Source organism: Neopsephotus bourkii, unplaced genomic scaffold (genome assembly GCF_033783945.1).
Source record: "Neopsephotus bourkii isolate Nb327-2 ecotype Australia unplaced genomic scaffold, CSIRO-AGI_Nbou_v1 NB_1080, whole genome shotgun sequence".
NCBI lineage: Eukaryota > Metazoa > Chordata > Aves > Psittaciformes > Psittacidae > Neopsephotus > Neopsephotus bourkii.
The window spans coordinates 596267-620437 of record NW_026901568.1 but is presented as its reverse complement, the minus strand read 5'-3'; the positions used below and the strand labels follow the sequence as shown (position 1 = coordinate 620437).

The 24171-nt window shown below is 46.3% G+C and overlaps 1 protein-coding gene across 4 annotated transcripts in view; it reads left to right on the top strand.

Annotated features, from left to right (window-relative positions):
* FRMD4B (FERM domain containing 4B) overlaps positions 1 to 24171 on the top strand; it is a 139090-nt gene that overhangs the window by 44095 nt on the left and 70824 nt on the right. Inside the window, exon 1 of one of the 4 annotated variants that reach the window (XM_061362076.1) lies at positions 13148 to 13300. The exons of the other annotated variants lie outside the window; for them this stretch is intronic. Coding sequence (XP_061218060.1) covers positions 13163 to 13300 — 138 coding nt within the window. The 5' untranslated portion in view covers positions 13148 to 13162. Of the gene's footprint in view, positions 1 to 13147; positions 13301 to 24171 lie in introns of those variants that run through there. 4 annotated transcript variants of the gene reach the window in all.

Genomic DNA, 24171 nt, shown 5'->3' with positions numbered 1-24171 from the left:
ACTAGCAGGGCTCTGTACCCCCATCACTGAGCATGGGTACCCATCAGACACCCCTGGGGACTGTTCAGTGTCGGCTCTGTACTGAGCTCCCTGTTCTTTGGTTGTTATTTGAGATCTGCTTAAAACCAAAAGGCACAAGAAGTTGGAGGCTGCCTGATTAACGGCTGAGACTTTCATGTGCACTTGTGTACAAGTGCCTTAAATTTCAATCTAAAGATGTGGGAATGTTGGCTGCTTTTCTCCTCCCCCGTTCTCTGTCACAATGGAAGAACTTGCAGTAACCCTTGGAGTAGAAATGAAATTGCTGATACAAACGTGCTCTGGCATAAGGCACAAACAGCTGGAAAATGTGCTATCTCCCGCAGTATTTTAAGGATGTAGCATCATCAAGGGCTATTCACTAGAGCTGACACTGTGAGCCTACCCTGTGTGTCAGGGAAGAAATGATCTGCCTCCACTTTTCAGTAGGGTATATCCCAAATGTGCAGTGGGCAGGTGACACATCCCTTTCTCTGATGACAGATGTTCTGCCCATCAGCTCAGCTGAACATGGAAAGGGATATGTGAGTAAATCCCTGCTACGGTAGCTGGCAGCAAGCATATTGAGAAACAGATGGTGGTGTGCTACAGTTTTACCTGCTGTAAGGCCAATGCATAATTTAGCAATACAGAAACAGGAATTGTATTCCAGTGGCTGCTGCATTCTTGTGGAGGCTTTTGTTTGATTTAACCATCAGCAGGAGAAAAGGGTAAAGGATATTGTATGTAATTTCTAACTCCCAGAGGATTTGGAAATGTAGCATCCACCAGATTTGGTTTTGAATCCCTGAATTTATCTTCCCCTTGCCATTTCTGTGTGAATCCTAGGCATGGGTTGTGTGCTGTGATGTGTGTGCAGAAGCGGCAGATGCCTGTGTCCTGCCAGTTAGTGCATGGGGAGGAGTAGGAAGCACAGGGCTTTGGGGGGGAGAAACCATCCCCCCTCCATGTGTGCCCCTAATAAGAGTTGTTATCCTCTACAGCAGCCTATGGTACATTGGAGCCCCTTTCAGCCTACAGCTGTGCTTTCTTTACCCCCAAGACACTAATCCTAGAGTTTATCCCACCCTAAAGCTACTACATGTCTCCTGACAGTTCCTCCAATCCTCATTCCCCACTCTGGCCCAAATATCCTTGTTTGCCTTCCTAAAGAATGAACAAAAAGTTTAGGATATAGGGGGCAAAAGGCATACAGCAATTTCAGCTTTGGTGGATGCAAAAGATGGGGCAGGACCTGGTTGAACCACCTGATATGCTGTAATAGACAGTGTCTTGTGCTGAGAGGGGGCAGGTGTGTGTAAGGAAAAGAAAGTTTGGCCCCTCTGTTCCTTGTGTGACTTGAGAAACGAGTCTATGGGACAAGGGGCAATGAAACTGGGTGTAGCAGGGCCCAGTCAGCAGTAGCTGGAATTCTTCCTCCTACCTCCTGATGTAGGACTGGGAAAGAGGAGGACCAGGTGTTCTGCTTTTCCTGGCTTGATGTCCCCTCTTCCCGTCCAACCACATGCGCAGGATGGGAGCAGGGCTCCTGGGAAGTGTTGTCCAGGAGCAGAGGCAGGATGGCACGACCTGCTGACACAGGCAGGCAAAGGGCTTTTTGTGCTACAGTTTTGCCCATTAACCTCAATGAGAAACGTAGCTATTTTTTAAAGTTGTCAATTTGATCATCTGACCTCAGAAAGGGCCTAATATGAGCACTCCAGCTCTGTTTCCAAGCATCCTCTTCCTGCTCTAAATGGCTTCCTTTCCCTGGCTGAGCTCTCCTAATGTCCTCTCCAAGGAGGACGGGGAAAAAATGCACTATAATTTTGCAGTCTTGGCAAATGAGGAATCATGCCCATGAAAACAAATACCCGCTAATTAGGACCATGAAATGCTGATTGAATCACAGCTCTGATAATGGCAAGGGCAGTTTGCAAGCCTGCTTTGTATCCCAAAGGATGAGGAAATATAAAAGCAAGGAGAATTTTTCTTTTAGGAAGCCATTTCAGCCACTCCTGTCCATCTATTTAAAACTTTCCCTGCCAACAGGTACTACTCAGTTGCTGCGTTGTTTCCATTTGAAGTACAAGGGGAGACTGAAGTTATTGCCTAGGATAATTGTTAACAAATGCTGAATTCTCATTTGTGCCCATTATAGCAGGACTAGCATTTTTAACCATATGAATGGTCTCAGATTGACCCCCATTGGGGAGTTTATGTTGTTGCATGACAGCCAGAAGAGATGAGAAAACTGTGGGGAGCCTGGCCAGGGTAAAGCACTGCCTCCAGCATGTCTGTTCTGCTTCTCCCTCTGCCAAGGTGACAAGGGTAAAGTTTAAAGGGGTTAAAAACCAGAACAAAACACTGCATCCAAACTATATTTAAAAGCTTTTAACAGTCTGTGTTATCAACAGCTATTTGGTGAAGTCCACTCTCCCTTTCTGTCCTTGCCTCTTTGCTCCTGTTCTCCCCAGTAAGCTACAAAACAAGTGCTCTGGTTTAGCAGTGGGCTGGGGTAACCACCCCTCTGCACCCATGCCCTCACCCTCTGCATATACTGAGATAGGGGGTTGCACAGCTTTGCCTGCTGTGTCCAGCTGTGGCTGCAGATGTGCTGAGGAGTGACCCTGGTGCTGTGCCACACACATCTGGTGGAAAGGGGTGAGATGTGGGGAAAGCTCCCTGGCAGGGGCAAGGCTCCATGTCCAACACCTGCATGGGGGCTTGCTGGACGGGAGAGGTCCTGCTGAGTGAGCAGCTGAGGCTGCAGCCACCACTGCCCATCCCACTGCCCCCTCCGCCCTTCCCTCCCCGCTTCCTTTCCCATTGTTTGTGTTCCTGACACTACTGCTCCCAACCCATCTGGTACAGCCACTGCTGGGACAGGCCTTTCTCTTCTTGGTGCTCTTATTTTTAAAAAAGGGAGGGATTTCTTGCTCTTGGAGGGGCTCTGCTCACCTGGAACATGCAAGATCCATGTTGCCTTAACTGGGGCTGTCTTTCTTGGCAAGATGAACTTCATTCTCTGTAGTATCAGTGCAGATTTCTTCTCCAGATGCTGAAAACTTCAAGGCAAATCAAAGCAGGCAGCTGGGGGAGGACTTGTCTGTGTTGTGGTGCAGGAAGGCACCTCATGAAGTGGTGGAATCACCATCCCTAGAAGCACTCAGACACAGTCTAGATGAGGCCCTTAGTGACATGGTTTAGTGGTGGACTTGCAGTCCTGGGGTAACGGTTGGACTTGGCCTTAAGGTCTTTTCCAACCTGGTTGATTCTGTGATTAAGCGCAGAGCAGAGTTACGGTTCAGGCTTTCAGTGCAGAGATGGATCTTGTGGACCCTGCACAGGTGATTGACTCATGACCCTCCCATGTTCCCATATTCCCAGATTTGGGTAGGAAATAAAATCCATATGATATTAAAATATTTGTATTTTTTAATCATTTTGGGTGACTTGAGTAGCAAATGATCACAAAATGTCTGCTGAGGCCAAGGAGAAAACTGAGTAATGGCAGGAGGATCTGCAGGGCGAGGTGGGGAAGAGTCACTGCTTGGGGTCAGCCTGTTGGTGGGGCAGCGCACGGAGCCCTTGTGGCATGCCCAGCCTTGCTGCATGCCCATTGAGGGCAGTTGGAGTCCTTCCTTTGATTTCAATGGGCTTTGGATCAAGCCCATGGCATGCTGCTTGTTTATTTTGGAGGCCTTCTGAGGATAAAAGCATCCTTTCAATGGCTGCTCTTTTTCTTTCTCCTTTGGTTCAGTTGCTCCTTGTACCCTGTGCTATTGGACACGCACCTGCTTTCTGCACAGACAAAGCTCATGTGCTTTGGAAAGCTTTGGTCTCACTTGTAGCAGTGTTTGGTGCCCTGTATAAGTGATGTGGTCCTGCTGTGGGGAAATGCTGTGAGCTGCTTGATTCCTTTTCCACGGTCAAATATTCAGCACTAAGGTTCACCTTCAAGAGATGCTTATACCAGAGCCCATCTGCTCTGGTGTAACAACAAAACATACTGATTCGCTTCCTTTCAAATTCTAGATGGTTAGTTCCTAATTGTTTGTCCAGAGCTGGTAAATATGCACTCTACAGGTACTTTAATAGTAAAATGAGGCACTAATTGCTGTAGCAACAGATGATGCATTGTGAAATGATGGCTTTCTGCTTCCTAGCTCAAGGAGTGCAGTTGCATCAGAGTGCAGTTGCATCTTAGAAAACATCACTCCATAGCACCAAGAGTGCTGGCAACTTGTTATGTAGATTTACAGTAACTTGTATACAGATTTACAGTATCAATTTCTTTTTGCTTATTTTATTTACTGGTGCTGCCTCTTTCCCCTGATTTGTAATCCTCCTGCAAAAACTGGCTGGGAAAATGCATGGCTCTGCCTCAAAAAGCTCTGATCTGAGCTCGCCCAGGTGCAACAAGACCTGTTGACTTGAGGTTGGATCAAGTCCCATATAGAAGTGGCCACAGGACCATTCCCTTCCTTGAGCATGCCACAGTGGTGGGGCTTGATGCTGGTGGTCTGGAGGTGAGGTGAATACTGTGGCCCTGGGAGCGCATCGACTGCTTGTGCCATGCTGCTGCCCTCATCCCTGCTGCCCTCTGTCAACCAGCAACAATGGGGAAGAGAGCTCTGTTACTTTAAATATGGATTTTGATGAAAAGCTTGTGTCTGTATTGGTGTTCTGGTGTGCCACATACTGAATGGACACAGAAATGAATCCTGTCCTGCTTGGTTTATGGTCTGAAACCGGTGGTAGGGGGGAACACCAAGGTGTCCAAGGTGATCTCTTGTTTCATGATTGGTAAGATGCAGTGACTCTGTTACCTGAGTATGTATATAGTGAAGGACAAGTCCTTTCCTGAGTGTACTACTTTCCTGGGCTATCTAATCAAGGGCAGAGCATTGCTCTGAGTCATGATTTTTCTGGAGGCTACCGCATCCTGGGTTACTCATCCTGAGAGAATGAATGCACTGAGGATATAATTATAATAGACATCATTTATTCTCACTCTTTAAAAGATTCTTGTCAGGAGACTGATAGGTTTGGGTTGTTATTTTTGTCTTTGTGGCCATATATATCATGTGAAATGCTGAAACTTTACGATCTCATTTATGCTTCCTCTTACAGCGTTGTAGATCTCTGCCCAGTATTTAGGTTATGTAGTAATTCTACCCCATTTGCCATAGATTAATGAGGCTATAAAATAATCATAGAGCTGGGGCAGCCCTGGATTTTCATGTTCCTCACGTATTTATATCTACCATGAAATACTTCATCCAAAAGTAATTACCTGGCTTCTTCAGGCTCCCTTCAATACTCCTTGTGATTCAAAATGCAGGAAACGCTGCCCCATTTTTGGCCATGGTGATGCCAGCATCCATCATGGACCAGTGCCTGAGGGAAACTGAGCAGGTTTGGTACCTGTGTGGTGCCTAAGTGACTGGTCAGCAGAGCCAGGGAAGAAATCCTCCTACTGCCAGGGCTATGGGAAACACAGGACAAACTGGTGGGGCTGGACCTGTTGCCCTGTCTGGAGCTCCAGGCCCTTCGTCCTTCAGACTTTAAACCTGCCACTCCTCTGATAAGACCCTGAAGCATTTCATGGCTGCAGTATTGCGATGGGCAGGAAGAGTGACATCCACTACTAAAATGCAAACAGCAAGGAGGCGTGTGGCATTGCTCCAAGCTGCTGGGAAGCTGCTGTGACAGGTCCAAGATGGAGGTGGAGGAGACTGTGCTGACCGGCCTGAATATTTGGGCATGTGAGGTGAAAATATGGTCAGAATGGTCTAACTATTATAATGTATCAGTGCACAGAAGCTTTTATAGCTTTGTCTTTAGATCTAGGATCCTAAAAGTACTTGGTGCACTTTGTTAGTCCCCTGCCACTTTGGGGGCAACAGAGGAATGAGACTGCTGAGACCTCAGGTGTAGAGGGAAAAAGTGGTTTTGTCCTTTCCTATCATTTATTTTCATGGCATGTGACAGCTGCTTGTCCCTTTGTTCTGCAGCGTCTCAGCACCATTTCCATAGTGGCTCTTTGCAGGTTTGGGAACCATCTTCATGGGCTAGGTACTAGAGTTTACAAAGCGTATGAGCAAGTGACCCATTACAGTTCTGGATACTAGGGAGGCAAAACCAGCAGCTTGGAGAGAAATCCTGCTGCAGCTTCCAAAGGCAGCCACAGCCTCTCCTCCGTGCCATCACTTCCCATGGGTGCGCCTCAAGGAAGAGGGTCCAAATGCATAGGTCAGGGGTGCCTCCCTCTGCAAGGGCCTGGTAGCAGTAGGCTGGCACAGTGGGAGTCGTTTCCTCCAGCAGCACAACCACCACCCTGGTCACAGTGTGCTCTGGGTGAAGCCCTTGCTGGGTTAGGTGGTGGTGGTGGTAGTGTCACTTTCTCTGAGGATGCCCCGGGTTTCCACCCTGTGATCGTTTGTTCCCTTATTTCCTGCAGCTGTGACTTGGGAGTAGCACCGAGTGCAGGATGATTTCCCATGTCACCAGTGGTAACTCCCTCTTGATGAAGCCTTCCCTGAGAAGGAAACCCTTCCCATGAAGCAGTGAAGAGCTGGGTGGCTCTCCAGGCTCACACAGGGAAGGCAGTATCACATTAATCCCACAACCATCCTGACCTGCTGTACTGTGTCCTTGGGGCAGGTCTCCATGCCTGGAGAGCTGGTTGCAGCAGTGCTGGTACCCAGGTAGATGGCAACCTTCCTGTAAGTCCTCAGTGTTCCATCACCTGTGCCATTGAGAAATGGCATAAGGGTGCACTATGTCTGAAAGCATCTGTGGGCTCTGAAGCAGAATACTAGGTTGGTGTTTTCCCTTATTATGCATCTTTTCTGTGCAAACAGACTTTACAGGCTATAGACTTCTAAAGACTTAGAAATAAGTGTATACAAACTTAAATACAGTTTGCATACAGGTATATGTTAAATAGGGACATGCATTAGAAGTTGTGCTCACCGCTGCCAAATTGCACGTAGACTGCCTGAACTACATTCTCACCTGATTATATGTGTATGCATGTGGGGTTTCGTTGAAGCCAGCAGATCTGTGCCAAATTATACCCCTGATGCACTGGCCATAAGGTACTGGAGGAGCTACATTTGTGTTACAAAAACTGGGTGACATGCTCAGATGGTGATAGTGAAAGATGATAAACCCTGACTTGTGAAACTGGAGCATATACTGCTTGGTTTGAACCTGACCTGATTTTGCTGTTCTAGGTATAGCAGGTATGAAAGTTTGCCATTCGAGGAATTCGGCTACAAGCTGTTTAATCATTTATAAAGTTAAACAACAGTGACACTTCATTTCTGATGTGAAGTGCTAATTAGTTTACTATAGGATACAGACTGCTGGAAGTTCATGTTTCTGGCACAGCGGCTGTTCATCTTTAAAGATGTGTTTATCTGTCACAGTGATATGTTTATATTATTAGTGTAGAGCCATATACGTACAGCTCAAGCTCTTAGAGAGAAGAAAAAACACCAGCACCTCATTAAGAAGTACGTAAAGCTGCTGTTAAATAAGCTTATTCAAGGCTGTGCCTTACCCAGAGAGGAGAGTACCAGGTACTGAAGCCTCCCTTTGTAGTTGTGTATTATTTGGGTGTAGTTATAGCTTCCAGATAGATCAGTCACTTGACATAGGTGCAGTTCGGTGGCAAAAGCTGGGAATTTAAATCCCTGTTGCAGCACCTGGGGAGGGGTTCAGATACCTCCATTGGATGCTGTTGTCAGCTGTAAAGGAGAGTGGCATGGCCCTTTCATGCGATTTAATGCGCTTCATAAATTAAAGTTGGATAATGTGAACAGCAGTAAATAAATGTTTGTGTAGGCTTATTTTAACGGTTCCCCCCAAATTTGTGCTAATATAAAGGATTAAAGCAGGCTATAAATATTTCGTGGTGTTTTTTCCCCTATAATCTCAAAGAACCTAATTGGTTTGCAAACACCTTTTATGAGAAGTTGAGTCGTGCTTTAGAAGCCCTTGATCAGGGTAGGTTGGATTAACAGACTTATCCTATGCACTGGTGCTGCTTTTTAAGCATTTTACGTACCAAAAGGTTACAACATCAAAAAGAGGGTGCCTGATGACTGTATTTCACTTTAAGTTGGTAATTAAGGGCCAGAGTGTAGCAAAATTGATTCTTGAGAAGTCACTCCATCTTTATTTGGGGTTAGTTGCATTAATACTCACGGCTTGACAGGCTTGCTTCATGACAGGAATTAAAGAAAACTGTTAGGGAGCTATGCAGCTTCAGCATTGTCTGAGAAAGTCCGAATTCCCAAGTAATCCTGTTGTCTGTGCTCATGAAAACTCCTATAAATCAGCACCTTTGGTCATTTTTTAAACTGTATTTTTAAAAGCAGTGTAATCATGTGGTGTTAGCTTGAACTGGAGCAAAATGGGACAATTTTTGAATCATAGAATAGTTAGGGTTGGAAAGGACCTTAAGATCATTTAGTTCCAGCCCCCTCTGCTGTGGGCAGGGACACCTCACACTAAACCATGTCACCCAAGGCTCTGTCCAACCTGGCCTTGAACACTGCCAGGGATGGAGCATTCACAGCCTCCTTGGGCAACCCATTCCAGTGCCTCACCACCCTAACAGTAAAGAATTTCCTCCTTATATCCAATCTAAATTTTCCCTGTTTAAGTTTTAACCCATTACCCCTTGTCCTGTCACTACAGTCCCTAATGAAGAGTCCCTCCCCAGCATCCCTATAGGCCCCCTTCAGATACTGGAAGGCTGCTATGAGGTCTCCATGCAGCCTTCTCTTCTCCAGGCTGAACAGCCCCAACTTTCTCAGCCTGTCTTCATACGGGAGGTGCTCCAGTCCCCTGATCATCCTCGTGGCCTCCTCTGGACTTGTTCCAACAGTTCCATGTCCTTTTTATGTTGAATAATTTTGATGAAAATTTGCACACAGATTTGTGCAGAGAGGAGAAACATCAGTGTAGAAGGAGGGCATAGGACTTCAGCTTGTGTCTGATGGGAATTCAGTGGGGACGGTGTTACCCCAGGCTTTTGGGTCCTGGCATGGACCTCAGTCCATCAGGGCTTGAGGATTTGAACCCTTGGAATTAAGGTAACAGCAGACTTCTAAATAGGGGAGTGCCATGAAAGAGCATTGTTTCTCATCACCTTGTGAAGGCTGAATGACTGGGGTTCTTTTAGCCTTCACTTGAACTTTATAGAACATTATGAGCACTGGCTGCAATCACGTGTGGTCAGTATATGAGAACAAATTATGATTAAAGTGGGGTTTAAAGCACTGGTTAGAACAGACATCTGCTACCACATGTAATTATGCATTTTGTACATCTGCACAACAGCTCACCTTTTACTGTTGAAGGTTCAGAGACCAAAAATGATCAAAGCCTTAATTTCATTACCTGCCACTAGGGACTTTGTGTTTGTGTTCTTTTTTTCCTGTATGTCCAATCAAAAGTCACATCTAGGGATGATACTGCTTTGTAGATATAAGAGAAGTTTGATGCTCTTGTCCTCTGGTCTCACAGGTAGATGAATTAATTCTCTGTTCATGTGAACTTCATATGAACTACTTTGAAAAGGAAAGCAGAAATTCTGCTAAGCATTGTTCTGTACATTTTGGCACAGAAGATAACATACAAGGAAGCCCAAGAATCCACTTGGGATCATCTTTTCCTATTATGTTGGTAGCAAATCTTTGTTATCTGGTACTCATTATTCTGGAACTACAATCAATAATGTAAGGGAAAGCACAAATCTGCCTCACATCAAGTTTTCTGTCTTCTTTTTAAGTGATTTTCTCCTTAGATTCCTGTTGTGTAGGCTTTTCCTTACCAGAAACGAATGCCCTGTTGTTCATGTGACTGCACATCAAATAGATTTGCAGTAGCTGTCTCTTGTGTTCCCTCAAAAGTGGTACATCAATCTACAAAGACCTTTTCTGAAACATGTATCTCCCCCTTCCCTCCCCCCTCCGTAGAATAGAGATCTGGATACTACAGTCTTTGAAAGCTATCTGGCTATCTCACAGGCTTTCCAGTAGGAATTTTGTGATCTCTGTTCTGACTCTAAGGAGCCTGGATATTATTTAGGTATTTCAAGTTAACCCCCTTGCAATCAGGTTCTGAAAGTGGAAGTCAGTAAAAGATAAAGATTGATTTGACTGAGTAATCCATCAACTGCATATTAAAACACCAGAATTATTCTAGAGCATGTAGCTGCTCTGTGCATCATAAACTTTTTTTCCTTTCTTCTTCTTTGGGTGTTCAATGCTGTGCCCCATGTTCAAGGGACCATGCACTATGATGTGCACTCATTGTACTGCCTCAAGTACTTGTGTAAACGTGAAGTCGAGGTAGTACTTGTTTGCTATTTATTTCATTACCTACTTCATCTGCAGAGGGAATGACAAGATGTGTGTGAAGCTTTTAATTATGAGACTAGACTTGAAGTCCATGTAAAGGACTAAGTAAAGGTGGGGAAAAGGTTCTTGCCTTGCTCTAGTCTACATGTGGAGCTGTAACTTTAAGAGCATACAGGCTGCACAAGCTCAGGGAAATACTGATGGGCAAAGCAGTTAGGAGTACAGAGGAGGGAGGGCCCGAGTACATATGGCTCTGCCTTCTGAGATGGAACCATCTGAGGCCATCCCTCAGGCATGCAGTTAACTTGTGAAGCATAAAGAATAACTGCAAAATGTGTTCATTCAATCTAAGGATACCATGGATCATAAAACAATTAAAAACCAATCCCTTGTGCTGTGTTAAAGGAGAGAATCCTCATCATCCTTTATTTTCAATCTAGTTAGGTGATATGGAAAACAAAAAGGCACTGAGGGCAGCAGGCACAGAGCAGAGACATTTGAACCTTACGCAGTGGCTTGGCTGGATTTCCCTGGCTCAGGACAGGGCCATTCCCTGCACTGTTTCTTTAAATACAAAGCTCCTTTTCTTTCAGAAGTGGAAATTGAAAATTGGATTTTCTTTTTTTATCTCTGTTTAAATTTGGGTATGACTTGACCATAATGCACAAATGCCACTGCAGATTTTCCTGGCTTGTTCCTCTCCAAAATAGTGCTATCTGAGGGAATAGCAACTACCCGCTGCCAAGCCTGGCACTAGCACTGGCTTAGGCTATTGGAATAACTCTGTGTAGATATTTGTCACCACTCCCTCTCAGTGGGAGATGGAAACTTTTTCCAGTTCATACATTTGTGCTGATGTTAGTCACATCACACAACAGAGATGCTGGACAACACCAGAGGAGGAGGAAGAGGTCCTTGTTGACCACAGGCTCCAAGACAGTGTTCAAAGGGGTGATAAAACTCTTGGGGTGGGTATATGGATGCTGGATTTCAATGTAGAGCCCAAGTCTTTACTTGCCTTTTGTTCTAACAAGCCGTATCTTTCTGCACTGCCTCACTCTGTAACAACTTCTAGTAACATCTAAAATAGTTGTTTTCCCTTATATCTCGGAGAGATTTAAACTCCTTGGCAGCAGCATAGGCAATAGATACCAGCACCAAGAGGAGCAGAGCTGCTTTTGCTTTGCTATGCATAAAAGGAAAGAGCGTGATGCTTGGAGACACACAGGTCCAAATCCTGTCTAAAGCAGGCATCTGTCTACAGAGTTAATCATTCCAACTATGACACAGGAGCTCAATGTGCATGAGTGTAGGCTCTTGCAGTACAAAGGAGGTTGATTAATATGGAATGAAATGGGTTTTGTGAATACTTGTACTGTGCTAGGAGCATGCAGGGTGTTTTCCTCTTGTGAAGAGCCTTTGGGGCAGGGATGCTGTAGCTCTGATTTAGAGGCTGTTTGTAGGCAGTGCCCTTTGGGAACCTGTACCAGCCATGCCATGGGATTTAGCTCTCCCATGCAGCCTTTATGCAAGCTGTTCTTGCTCCATTTCCATTCATTTCATTGCACAGGAAAAATTACTTTTACAGGTTGGTGTCACTGATGGGTTTAGCCAAAAATCTGCTCTTTGAGTAGTTTTTCAGCAAGATGCTGAGGGGTGCCATGCGTGGCTCCTGCATCTTCTGCCCCAAAAGTCTTAGGAAGTGTCAAATCCTCTGGGGGAAGGGGGTCTTAAAAAGATTAATTGCCCTTTGATTTCCACCTTCCCTTAGCTTTTAATATGACAGAGCTCACAAAGGTGCGGCTTGGTGGCATTAACAGTTTAAGCTCCAGAAGTGCAGGGTGCCACTTAATTTTCTACCAGCTACTGAGGCAAGGCTGCAATCTCTTGTGGGCTATTATTTCAGTGTTTATTTGCTGTGGGCTGTTTGTGAAGAGCTGGGCTAGCACAACCAGCTTTGTTTTCCTCATGCAGCAAGTGCTGCACTAGTGGGGTTAGTTTGAGAGTAGAGCAAAATCATCTCTTCAGCTGGTGTTGGGGGTGTTAACCAGTGCGGTGCAACAGCCAAGGGGGAGGAGTGCTCTGCGCTGTGGGCATCTGCCACAATCACAGCAGGAAGAAGTTAGAGCAGCGGTGTTCTGGTGCTGTTTTTTAACTCCAGTTTTCCCCACTGTCTGGCTCCCAGAGGTGCTCTTTTGAAGTACAGGATTCCTGGCGTAAACTTGAGCGGGGATCAGCCGGGAGAAAGCGATGACAGCTCTGCTCGCTCTCGGGCAGGTAACGAGATGCCGGGGGCACACTGTCCGTTAGGCGCGGGCAGCGGGCGCTGCTCCTGGACACACAGGTGCAAACCCTGTCTAAAGGGCCACTCCCTGCGGCGGTTGGCGGCGGTTGGTTCGCTTGTCCTGCAGCGGTTACACGGGGCTGTTGCTGTCGGGGCAACACGGCAAAAGGGTTAAAACTTAATTAGAGAACATAGTGTTAGCTATCGGAGCTTAGCAGAGCTTTATATAAGCTGCTAAGAACGACAAGGCTGCTTGCTGTGTGCGCCGCTGGTAGGGCTGAGCTACTGCAGCCGCTGGCTCCCGCTGGCCGGAGTGTGGTTGGGAATCTGCCCAGGAAGCGCTGTGAAAGAGGAGTTTGTTTTAAGGCTTGACCTTGGCTCTGCGCAACGAGCCTGCCCTCCTACCTCCGTATAAAGCCGGGCTGCCCTCATGTCGGGCGTTTGAAGGAGGGAGGGAGCTTCGATGTTCACGTGAGGGATGGAGGGTGTGCTCCCCAGCATCAGCCGCCTCGTCTGGGGAGCGAAGGTGGCAGCGCTGAGGAGGTGGACCGCTCGCCGGCTGCGGGCATGTCGGGAAACCCTGCGAGCATGGTGCGGCCTCCGAAATTTGTACCAGGTAAAACACTCTGGGGACTGCTCCAGCTTGGATGCTGCTCACTCACCTGTGTGATTCCTCAGTGCACACAGCCCAGGTGAAGTAAACAGCATCTATTGAGGCAGACCTAGCTTGCACGTCCCTGCTGAGAGAGGATACTGGCAGGTTACAGTCTGAGCCGATGTTCAGCATCAGCTTTCAAACAACAATTTGTTGCTTCAGACAGCAGTGCTTTCAAACAGCAGTTCAACAACTGCTTTCAAACAGCCAGCTCTGTGTGTCTGCCTTGAATTTTAGGGCTTGGGGGACATGCTCTCTATATTAAATGTGTCTTATCAGACAGTTTGTAAGCGTCCCTTCAGCCAACTGCCCCATGTATCTCAGCTCCTCGAAGCTCTTTTTCTGCTGTCACCATCCTTGCGTTTGTGATCTGGGAGACAGAGCTCAGCTCTCTCAGCCTATGCTGCCATCGAGTATCCAGAGCATGGTGCTGCCAAGGGAGAGATTCACTGTAGCTTTTTCTGTTGCTTGTTTGTGTTTGTCTCGTTGAATAGTGGCAGACTGTAATGTGGTAGGACTTTGCGTTGCAAAGTGTTTGCTATTTGAGGGGAGGCTGCAATGGGTCCTGAAACAACTGGGGGGCTCCCCTTTCCTACAGGCAGAAAATACAGCCTGGTACTTGCAGTTACTGTGGTATCCAGTTGCAGTTCAGGGTGTCACTCTTTTTGAAGTGTCTTTTTGCTGGCAGTTACTTATTTTTGTGTCTGTTTATTTTTGTCTCACGTACACACTTGTGATGTGTGCCTGGTCACAGTGTTGGCCTGCGTGGTTACTAATTATGTTAATGTTTCAAGGCTGCTTCTCCCCTCTCCCTCATGTGTTGCAATACAGAGAATGAAACAGCTCATAGCAAACAGCTCACCAGAACCATCAGGCTGTAACTTTCATGGGAAAGTCATGCTAAAGGGACATTTGTGCCTATTTAATCCCAAAGGGATCTGTTGCTATTTAGCTTTAGGGTATGCCCAGAGCAGGAGAACAGCCTTACAGTGATAGAAGTGCTTCCAAGTGCTAGAATACACATTGGCATCTTGTACAGATGACGGATGTGAACACTTCATGACACATGTGTCACTTGAGGAATTTGGTTTTTGTGTACTTAGGGAATGCAGGAATACAGGCACCATTGCTCCCTGCCTGCCCACCTGAATAAATGTCAGTTGCAGCCCTGGCTCCTCCTCTATAAATAAAATCCAGCTACACCTGTATGGTGTGGGTATTATTTAGGGACTCCATTCATGCAAATAGCATGGATCTTGGACTGCCTTTGCTCCCTGCTGCATCCCTACAGAGGCAAAATCCATCACTCCAGGGCTGGAATAATGGCTTGGTAAGGACCAGCTTTGACAGCAGCTCTACTTGGCCTGTTTAACTGTGATTCTCTGACGGTTGGCTCAAAGTGAAAAGAGGGTTTTTCAAAACAAGTGTGACTGTAGCTCTGCCCAAACTTACTGTTTCCTAGTGGGTGTTAATGGATTAATCTATTTCTTTATGAGAAGCATCACTGACTTGTGTCTGTATCCTAATGTGGGGATGTGAAAATGGGTAGAAAGAAAGGACTGCTCCCTCTGTCATCCTTCCATATTGTCCTTGAGCCAGGGTAGTGGACAAGGAGTCCCCTTCCCTGCTCTCCTGCTCACAGCTTGTCACAGCCATGAGGACAGCGCAGCCACTCTGCTGGAGGCATGCACTGATGGGACATTCAGTGACCTGTTGCTCCATGCTCCCTGCTCCAAGGAAGGGGTTATCCCTTGGAGATAAAACCAGGTAGGAACAAGGTGAGTCTCACATTTTAACTCAAGAATTTCATAGTGGTAATTTGGGGTGTACCAATGGGAGATGGTGAAAGAATGCCCTGTAGTGCTTCCTTCAGACACACTGCTTTTTGAGCTCAAATCCTGGCTCTCTGCTGTTAAACCCACTGGTGGTATTCTGAGTGAGTCTGGTGAGTACAGGACTGGTCTGTTTAGATATCAGAGCAGTGTTAAAGGAAATACTATTTTTCATTTATGTTTTAAACACCTCAAGCCATGGGAACATGTAGAGACAGCAGCTGGATGATCCTTGCATACAGGGATGTACTCTGAGCCCTGCTGTGTTACACTTGTTCACCTCTGGCATTGCAGGAGCAAAACATGCAGTGCAGATCTCTCCATGGGGCTGTTTTTCCCAGGAGGTAGATGTTGCAGTGTCTGTGGGACTAGGCTGTGATCTTGGACATGAGATTTTGTGTCATGTCATCACCATAGATCCTATATTACCTTGGGCAAATTGTCTTCCTTCTCTGTGCCCCTGTTTTTTGTCTGTAACATGGATTAACAGCACTCTCTTACTTGCCAAGGATGATATTTGTTGTCTTAGATTTTTGATACAAGTCCTATAGTTAATTCAGCCACATGAAAGCATGTTCTTGCCTTGTGCTGTTATTAATATTGGCACCTTGACAGGCGCTTAACAAAGTCCTTTCCCACTTTGTCTTCACCAAGAATGTTCATATTTCTTCAACTCCTTCCCATTCATATTCCAGTTATGATAAGTGCCACATTTTGTATATAAAGGCACTCTGGTTTAAAGTTACACTTTTGTCCTCCCTGTGCTGTGCACAGCATAATGAATTGAGAACTTTGTCACTGAGCTACATGCAAAGGACATGCAGGGAAAACAGCATGGTGACAGCAGAGGTGACAGCACTTGAGCTGCTGCTCAGCCCTGGAGGCATCAGTTCTCTTTGATCCATGTTTGTTGCTCGTGTTCTGTGGGTCAGTGGCTATTTTCAGGTGAGTTGGACACTGCCAGCAGGTCTCTCTTTAATCATCAGTACATTATTGTGGTGAAAGGGAAGCCAGTAGGATTTCTTCCCTGGGCAGCGATGTTTGTTATTGTGGTGGTGAGGGTTTTTGGTCTTATACATAAAATACTTGCTAGCCTTATGGGAGACCTGAGCTTGAATCCCAGCACGGAGAAGCCAATGACACCTTCATGCTTCTATGCAGGGCTCTTGCCTATGTGTTTGAAACCAGCAGGTGCAGAGGTTATCACGTGGGCACAGCCGCCTGGCCAGGGCACGCTGAAATCCTCTCTGCCAGCATAAAACCTTTACCTGCCTTAGCAGCTTTAAGTACAAAAACCTCAACCCAGCAAGAACAAACCAGCCTTTGTCAGCCACCTTCTCTGTAGTCATCTTGCTTATAGCATGTGTGTAGGAAACCTTCCAAGGTCTTTCTGGCTGTTGTTTCACCTGATCACCGGTGCAGGGACTTGAGCCCCAGCCCAGCAAGCCAAGCTGGTCTCTGCTCCAGGATGCTTGCCATCATCTGTCTCATCTGCCAAAAGAGAAGGGATGTCCTATTTGCTGGGAGCCTAGTCATCTGGAGTCATCGTGAGCCAAAGTGCTGACGGGGCATCCCCTTTCACACTGGAATAACTTCTGAACCCATGTGAGGGGAGGAGGGTTGTACAGTATGTGAATTTCTCTATGAGCACTTGGGTTGTATGCCAGGGAACATTGCTTTGTCCATGGCAGAAAGAGACTTGCAGAGACAGCTGATGGAAGAGCTGGCACAGATCTTCTTTCTAACTTCAGCAAGTCAAGATGGGTTATTGGGGCTTGGAAAGAATCCTAGGTAAGAATCAGCACAGAAGCTTTTATGTAGGGGTACCCATTTCCTATGAGGGAAAGGAGCAAGGGCTGTATTTTGTTGTTTAGCGCTGGAACGTAGTGCTCTGACCAGCCAGCTGAGCACTGGGGAGTCTTTCCAGAGCCCCTCTGGATGCCCACTATGGGACAGGCAGCACTTCTGGGTGTCCTGATAGTCTTCCAAAATAAAGCTGTTGGCAGGGCTCTCCATGTGGTGGTTTTATAGGCCACCTGTCTTATATTTAATTATAGAGCACTGAAACAGAAAGTGAAACTCGTATAAATGAGGTTAATAAGCTGCGGCAAAGCCAAAACCTTTCAGCATCGATGTCTATCCTGTGTTTAGTGAGTTATTACCACTGGCCTGACTTTAACTGGGATGTCAACACTACCATATCCTGGTGCATCTCTGTCCCTGAGGTATGAATACCAGTTTTCACCTATACATCCCACAGCACAGTCAGTCCTCATTACCCCCTGTGCTTTAAGCAGGACTGAAACATTGCATCAAAGACTATTTAATAATGCAGCTAACCTCGTATAAATTAAAAATTGGTCAAGTAAATGTTTTAGTATCATGGTTAAAATGCTTGTCAATCTGTCTGCTTAATGCAAAGTGAAAAAGAGAAACCAGGCAAACAGTCCTCAAACTCCCTGCAGAATACAGTGACACTGTGAGTGATAGGATGTGAAACCAGGTATGGGAGCATCTCTGATTAAGCTATTCAGTTACACTGGTTATTTGGGTAACAATCTGGTGTAGAAGTATAAACTGAATTCATGTGGGTTTTATGGACAGAGTGCTTTTTAATATCTGAAAGGTCATTTCCCCTGTATGAAGTGAAATTAATTCTGCTGATGAAGCACAATAAATAAGCTTTGCAGATGTGTTCATCCCATATGTAGTTGGGGTGGAGGAGTGAAAGAGGAAATGTTTGACTCCTGTTTCCCATGCTTCTAACATTGATGGTTTTCATAGCTAGGACCGTGTTTCCTCTGCTGCCACACCTTGGAGTTTTCATTATGAAAAATGCTGACAGCAAACTGGAGATGCCTTTTTTTCTTTCCCTTCTCTTTTAGAGCGATGAAAAGTGCTGCTGGTAAAGTGAGGGTGAGCATGAAGGATGAGCGGTGGGTTGTCAAGGCAGAGCTTTCCTTCCTCTGCACCAGACAGACCCTGGACTGATGCTCAGAGGGTCTAGGGTGTCCTCATGGGTCAGGGTTTTCCAAAGCAGCTTAAAGACCTTTTATAGAGGGCAACGAATATGTGCCCCTTCAAAGATTTAAACTTGAGCCCTATGGATTCCTGGATGCTCTGGGAAAGCTTTGCTCTGACTGCTTTCATCCAGCTGTTTTCCTTTTGGAGGCATCTGATCTAATGCTGTGACTCTGCTCACACAGTGCTTTGGCTCTGCTTGAAACTCCCAACACATCCAAACACGGCATGTGGAGGCTTCCCTGTGGCTGGGGCTTGGGAGAGCCTCTTGCACAGCAGAGAACAGGACCAGCTCCAAGGCAATGCGTCCTGACAGCTTAAAGTGGCTTTACGCACTGCCAACAGCCGCTTTCCAAAGCTCTGTGCCAGACATATTCACATTTGAGCTCATGATATAGCGCTTTCTGTTTGAGTTAATTCAAACAAAACCACGGGGTTTGTACCACTCCTCCCTTTTCCCTAGCAGACAAACTTCACAACCAGACTGTGAACTTCACCTCATTTCCTTCAGGGTGTCACGGTGCCAGTTGCAAACAGTGCCTCCTATTCACTAACAGCTTCAGCCTGTATAAATATTTCTTTTTCTTCGATCTGACACCGATCACAAAATACGTTAGATTTCAAATGTCGCTGCCTTTCAGTAGCAGACTCCTGTACAAAGGTATCACTGTATGAACCTGCCTGCATAAATCTGTTTTGGTCTTGTGCATTGAGGCTGGCAACTTTGCTCTGACTGGACAAGAGGTTTATGAAAAGGTAAATTAAAAGTGTTTCAGGCACATGCTGGTTTTTCCATACTTCATTTTTCGTCCTTCCGAGTGCTTAGCTTTCCATCGCTTTAGCAAGTCAGTGCAGTGCTTTGCAACCGTGGATGGACCGTCCGTGTGCTTAAAATAACACTGCACTGTCTCCTCAACTTTCTAAAAATCAGGCCACCCTTGTGCAGTCTGCATTGCTCTTAAAACCTCTGAGTCATAATTAGTGATTAGGAATTCTGCTAATCTCCTGTACAGATGGAGGCCAGTTCAGTCTCAGAGACTGCAAAGAGGATAAAGCTATCGGTGCTAGAATATATTAGCTTAAATACCCTCCCACACACAAATACACATGCACACTTTTCCCTGCTGGTTTTTCTGCCATACGTACAAACGTGCATTGATTTTGTATGTTGGGGAAGGAGAGGTGGGGATAGTGAGGGTCATCAAAATGCTGAGAACAGCCTGAGTGTGCTGGTTTAGCCATTAAAAGCCATCGTTGACAGTCCAAGCAACGTCAGATTTAAGGCACTGATGTTTCCATGGTTGCTTTTCCACCTGATGTAGAATAGGTGCTGTCCCAGTGATGAGTGTCATCTTCCTGCTTACTACTGGGTGCAGATGTGTGGTGCCAGCAGAGCTGGGAGTGGTGATGGAGGAATTGCTGCACTTAGACCATGTGGCCACTGCTAATTATATGCTGTTTTCTGAGCATCCTGGTTTTACCTTTCATTGGATCAGTGGTTTCTATGTAGAGTGATGTGAGCTGGACAGAGTGGAGAAGGCCGTGCTTGGTTTCTTGTGCAGGTAGGTTGCTGCCTTGTGCATGGGTGAGGAAGGCAAAGGACAGGAGGATGGGAGTAAAGAAGCTGAAAGAGCAGGAGAGGGCAGTGCAAGAATTACATAGCATGAAAAGTACTGGTGGTGTAAGCAAGGGAAGAGAGGGGTGACACCAGGGAATTAAAAACTAATCATTCTGCCTGAATTCAGCTGTGTGTCAAAACCCCCAGTACTCCAAATGGAGCCCAAACTTCCCAGGAAGTGTGGGAAAACAAACAGTTAATGGGGGAAAAAGGCAGAAGTGCAATAGAAGAGAGAAACAGGTTATAGATAGGGAAAAAAAAAAAAAAAACAGGAGAGGAGCAAGCTTTCCAGGAAGGCATATATATCCTCATCATGCTGAGTGTAGATGTTTGACTGCCACCAGACTGGATGTGTCTGGTTGCCACGGTTGTTTTGGGAGTGTAAGTATGGTGGTGCGGATGAAGCCCATCAAGAATCTGGCTGGGCAGGTGCACTTAGCAGGCATGCAAGCCGGTGTGAGCTAAGCCATAGTGAAAGTGGGAGAGTTCCTCTCTAATACCAAGCATGTTGCATCTGTTCACTTTATCCAGAGAGCTGGGTGTCCTGCATTCACTATGGGGTTATGTGCTCTTTGGCAGCACTGCCAACCCCAGACCTCAGTTCGGAGCTGTGTTCTGGTGGCCTCTGAGTTGCAGAGACTTCTTCCTGCTCAACTCTCTCTGCTCCAACAGCTTCCTCCTCCTGGAACCTCTTGTGGATGCACTCGATTTCCTTTAAACTCCAGTGTTTCTGGTTTAGAGAAGTTATCTGTGTCCCAGAGCTGAATCATACAGCCCAGATCTGTATTTGTTTGGAAGTCCTGGATCCTCTGAGGAGCTGTACTCTTCCCCTCCTCCAGCTATTCCTGTCCCTGTGGTTATCCCAGCAGGGCAGAAGTTGGCACCACCCAGGTAAACCTTCACGTCATTTCTCTCTAAGGAAATATGACTCACTGTCTATTTTCCATCTTATTTTTGGGCTTTGGAGTCTGTGTTTTGGAGACAAATGCATGTTTGTTGCTCTGAAATACTCCCAAATGTCTCGGCTGTCGCCCCCTAGGTTGCTGGTGCAGTCTGGACCAGCTGGCTGGACCTGACTTGGCACTCTCCTGCCTTACGGCTTTCTCATGAAAGCTGTGATATGGAGCATGATGTGGAGAGCTTTTGTAGTCTGACTATGAAAGTGTTAGTTCTTACAAAGTAACTCTGGAAAGAAAGCCAACTCAAACTCTTTGTCTGCAGCTATTTAAAAGGTGGATATTTGATCAAAGGTAGTTGCTCTGCCTTAAACAAGGAGGGCAAGACAGTTCTGGCACCTCACTGCATCCAGGTGTCTAGGGTAGCTGGGGTGAGCTGCCCTTTGCAGGTGTCTGGATTGGTGGCAATCCATAGAGTAGCTCCTGGTGTGAGGGAGCAGGGCTGGCTGTTATCCTTGATTGTGTGGACAAGGTAGCACAGTTTCTCTTTAACAGTGCTCTGCAGCCTAAGGGATCCTGTTACTGGCTTCAGACAGTCAGCACACAGAGCCTCCTGTTCAGGGGAGTTGAGCTGGACCAGAAGGATTGGGTACCTCTGAGAAGCGGGAGCCATCTGTTGCTTTTAAAAGTTTCACCCCAAGGTTGTTCTGATAGAAGCAAGTTAGTTTGTTCCAGGTGCTGAACTTATTTTTTTCTATTGAAGTAGATCCATAGATTATGAAATTGGGGTAGAAAAATCTTCATAGTCTGTCCTCTCTGTGTATGGTGATTGCTCAATTGGGGACAGAAATAACCAAAGAGCATTCAGCTAAAGGGAATAGGTTGTTCTTGCTCCAATGTGAAGTTGTCTTGGTGGATGTTCAGACTTCATCCCTGCTCTAGTACCATTCTGTGACTTTTCCCTTGGCCCGTATCTTCCATGTTGGATGCTGTGCTCCTGGGCTGTGTTGTTCCCTTGGCATTGGGCTTCCTACCATAATTTATGCAGCCAGAAGATGCAAGTCAGTGGTGTGATTTAAAAGCTTGGGTACCAGTATGCCTGTCACATAAAAGGAAACGAATAATGCTGAGCAATGTGTGTGAAGAAGGATTGTGCTTCAGATTTTGAAGTGACTGCATGTGTAAACTTGAGATTTTTGTGCCTCTTGTGTATCTGCCTGGGGGTTGCAGCTGCCTGGATTTGGGTGCACAGTTCTCTGGTTTTCTGTTTCATTTTTTTGGTCTGTTTTCAGTAAAAGCTGTGCTATGTAGACATTTGATGCTCTTTTGGAGGAAAGCTCAGTTTTTGTGCCTTTGTGTGGTACCTGTGCTCTGCCTGACACAGTTACACAGTCAGAGCTGTGTGTGAAGCCTTGTAGGCTGGTGTACCAGCAGGGAAGAAATCCAGGAGATGAAGTATAACTCGGTGTTTTGCACACAGAAGTCTGCAAAGGGAGCAGCAGAAGAGCAGATAGATGCTTTACTCCTTCACCTCTAGAGCAGCAAACTGTACTCCTGGAGAGCAACCCTGACCCCAGAACAGATTCAGATTGATGGCCAAGTGTGTAAACTGCGCTCTCGGTTCCTTCCCTGATGCGCAGTAAGCCATATCGGAGGGAGCAGACCAGTGTTTTGGAAAGGGGTTTGGGAAATCCAGTGAAACGCTATAGTGGGGGTGTGTGAAGTTTTAGCACTGTGCCAAGTTTTAGCAGAAAGGCCCCTTCCATCCCCTGGATGGGGATGTGTGGCGTGGGAGAGCCCAGTGAATGATGGCAGCTCCCAGCAAACACAGTTGTTGGCACTGAGGTCCTCAGCTGGCTACTGTGGCACGAGGACCTGTGGTTGGTCCCACAGTTAAGTGTCACGCTGCCCTGGGGCTGGCTGCCTGTGCTGTGCCTTTGGTTGGTGACTGTTGGTTCTTATTTGGCTCTGTTTAATGATAAAGGGGTTAATATTACAAATAACAAGAAACCCCAAACCAATTGTAATGCTTTCCCAGCTCGCCTCCGTTTTTAACAATCACGTTTCACCCTCTTGTGTCCCCTGACTCACGCTGGAAAGGCTTTTGTTTCTGAATCTGTAATCAAAGCAACAATGCGAAGGTCACTTCCTTGAGATTATATAGCTACGGAAGAAGTCCGGAATCGTGTCTCCCTCCTTCCTTCAGCTCGAACATACAGAGAACATGAAGGCTTAGCAGATGCGTGCTGTTGAGTACTCCTTCAGCTTCTCCAGTCCTTTTGCACCAGCAGGGCTTGTAACTTGGAGATAAGAGGCTATAATTTAACATCTCATGCTTAGCAGCAGCAGATAATGTTGTTCAGTGCTCTTACATTGTGTCCTGACTTAAACATCATGCAGAGCTTGGAGCTGTGAGCACAGGAGAGCAGCACGGAGCGGTGAGTTTGCTGTGTGGGGTACTGTGGTAGTGCTGGCTGGAACCTTTTTACTTGCTCTTTTCTCTACCCTGAAAGCTCAGTCTATAAAAATTTCTTTGCATCTTTTTGCACTCCATTGTGGAGATAAGGGGCTGTTTGTTTACTCCCAGCATTTCCAGCTGCTTTTTCCTGCTTTTGTTGGAAGTGCTGCCTTGGCTGCTTTAGGAAAGTGCTAATTCCAAGCTTGACTCTGGTAACTCTGCAGCTGGGGAGCAGATCTGTAACATTTGGTCATAGCAAAACCAACATTTTGGGAGATTACCCGCATAGGCTGCTCTGAGATATGACTTAACCTGAACAAAGCACAGATTCATAAGTCCTGCGAAAAGGCAGCCAGTGCCTGGTACAGTAGCTCCTTTCAGCTTGTAACTATTAAATGTCTCATCAGTAAGATCCCACCCCTCTTGCTCCAAAAAACACCCCTCATGAAGAGATTGACACTGGGGATGCGGCACATGGAGCTCGGTAACGGCTGTGGAGAAAAAGCCTTTGATGCCAAGTGCTTGCTTTGCTTTAAACACGGTGTGGGATCAGTCCAAGTCTGTCAGAGCCCGAGTGCCTGGCAGGGTGCTGGTGGTGGGATGCATGCTATGCCTGCTGCAGCCAATATCCCTGCTTTGACTCCTCCCAGAGAGACTTGGATTTCAGGCTTTCCTTGGTTTATTTCCTTGCTCTTTGCATGTATTTGAAGAGTTACAGGTTCAAAGGCAGTTGAGATGGACTTGTGATACAGCCTTGTGTTCTTTTCCATTGCCTGCTTACCTAATGTCTGTTCAAGGCTGGTGTCTGCTTTTCCTGAGGGGCAGATGCCAAGCATGAGAGTGACTGGAAAAGTACATGGAGAGGATGGGGGCAGGATGGGGGATGAACCGGGTGTAAGGACCCTGATGGGGCAGGAGGAGATAAGATGCAGGATGCCCTCAGAAGATGTGGTGCTGCCTGGAAAGGATGGCAGATATTTAATGGTAAAGGCTTGCTCTATCTGTGT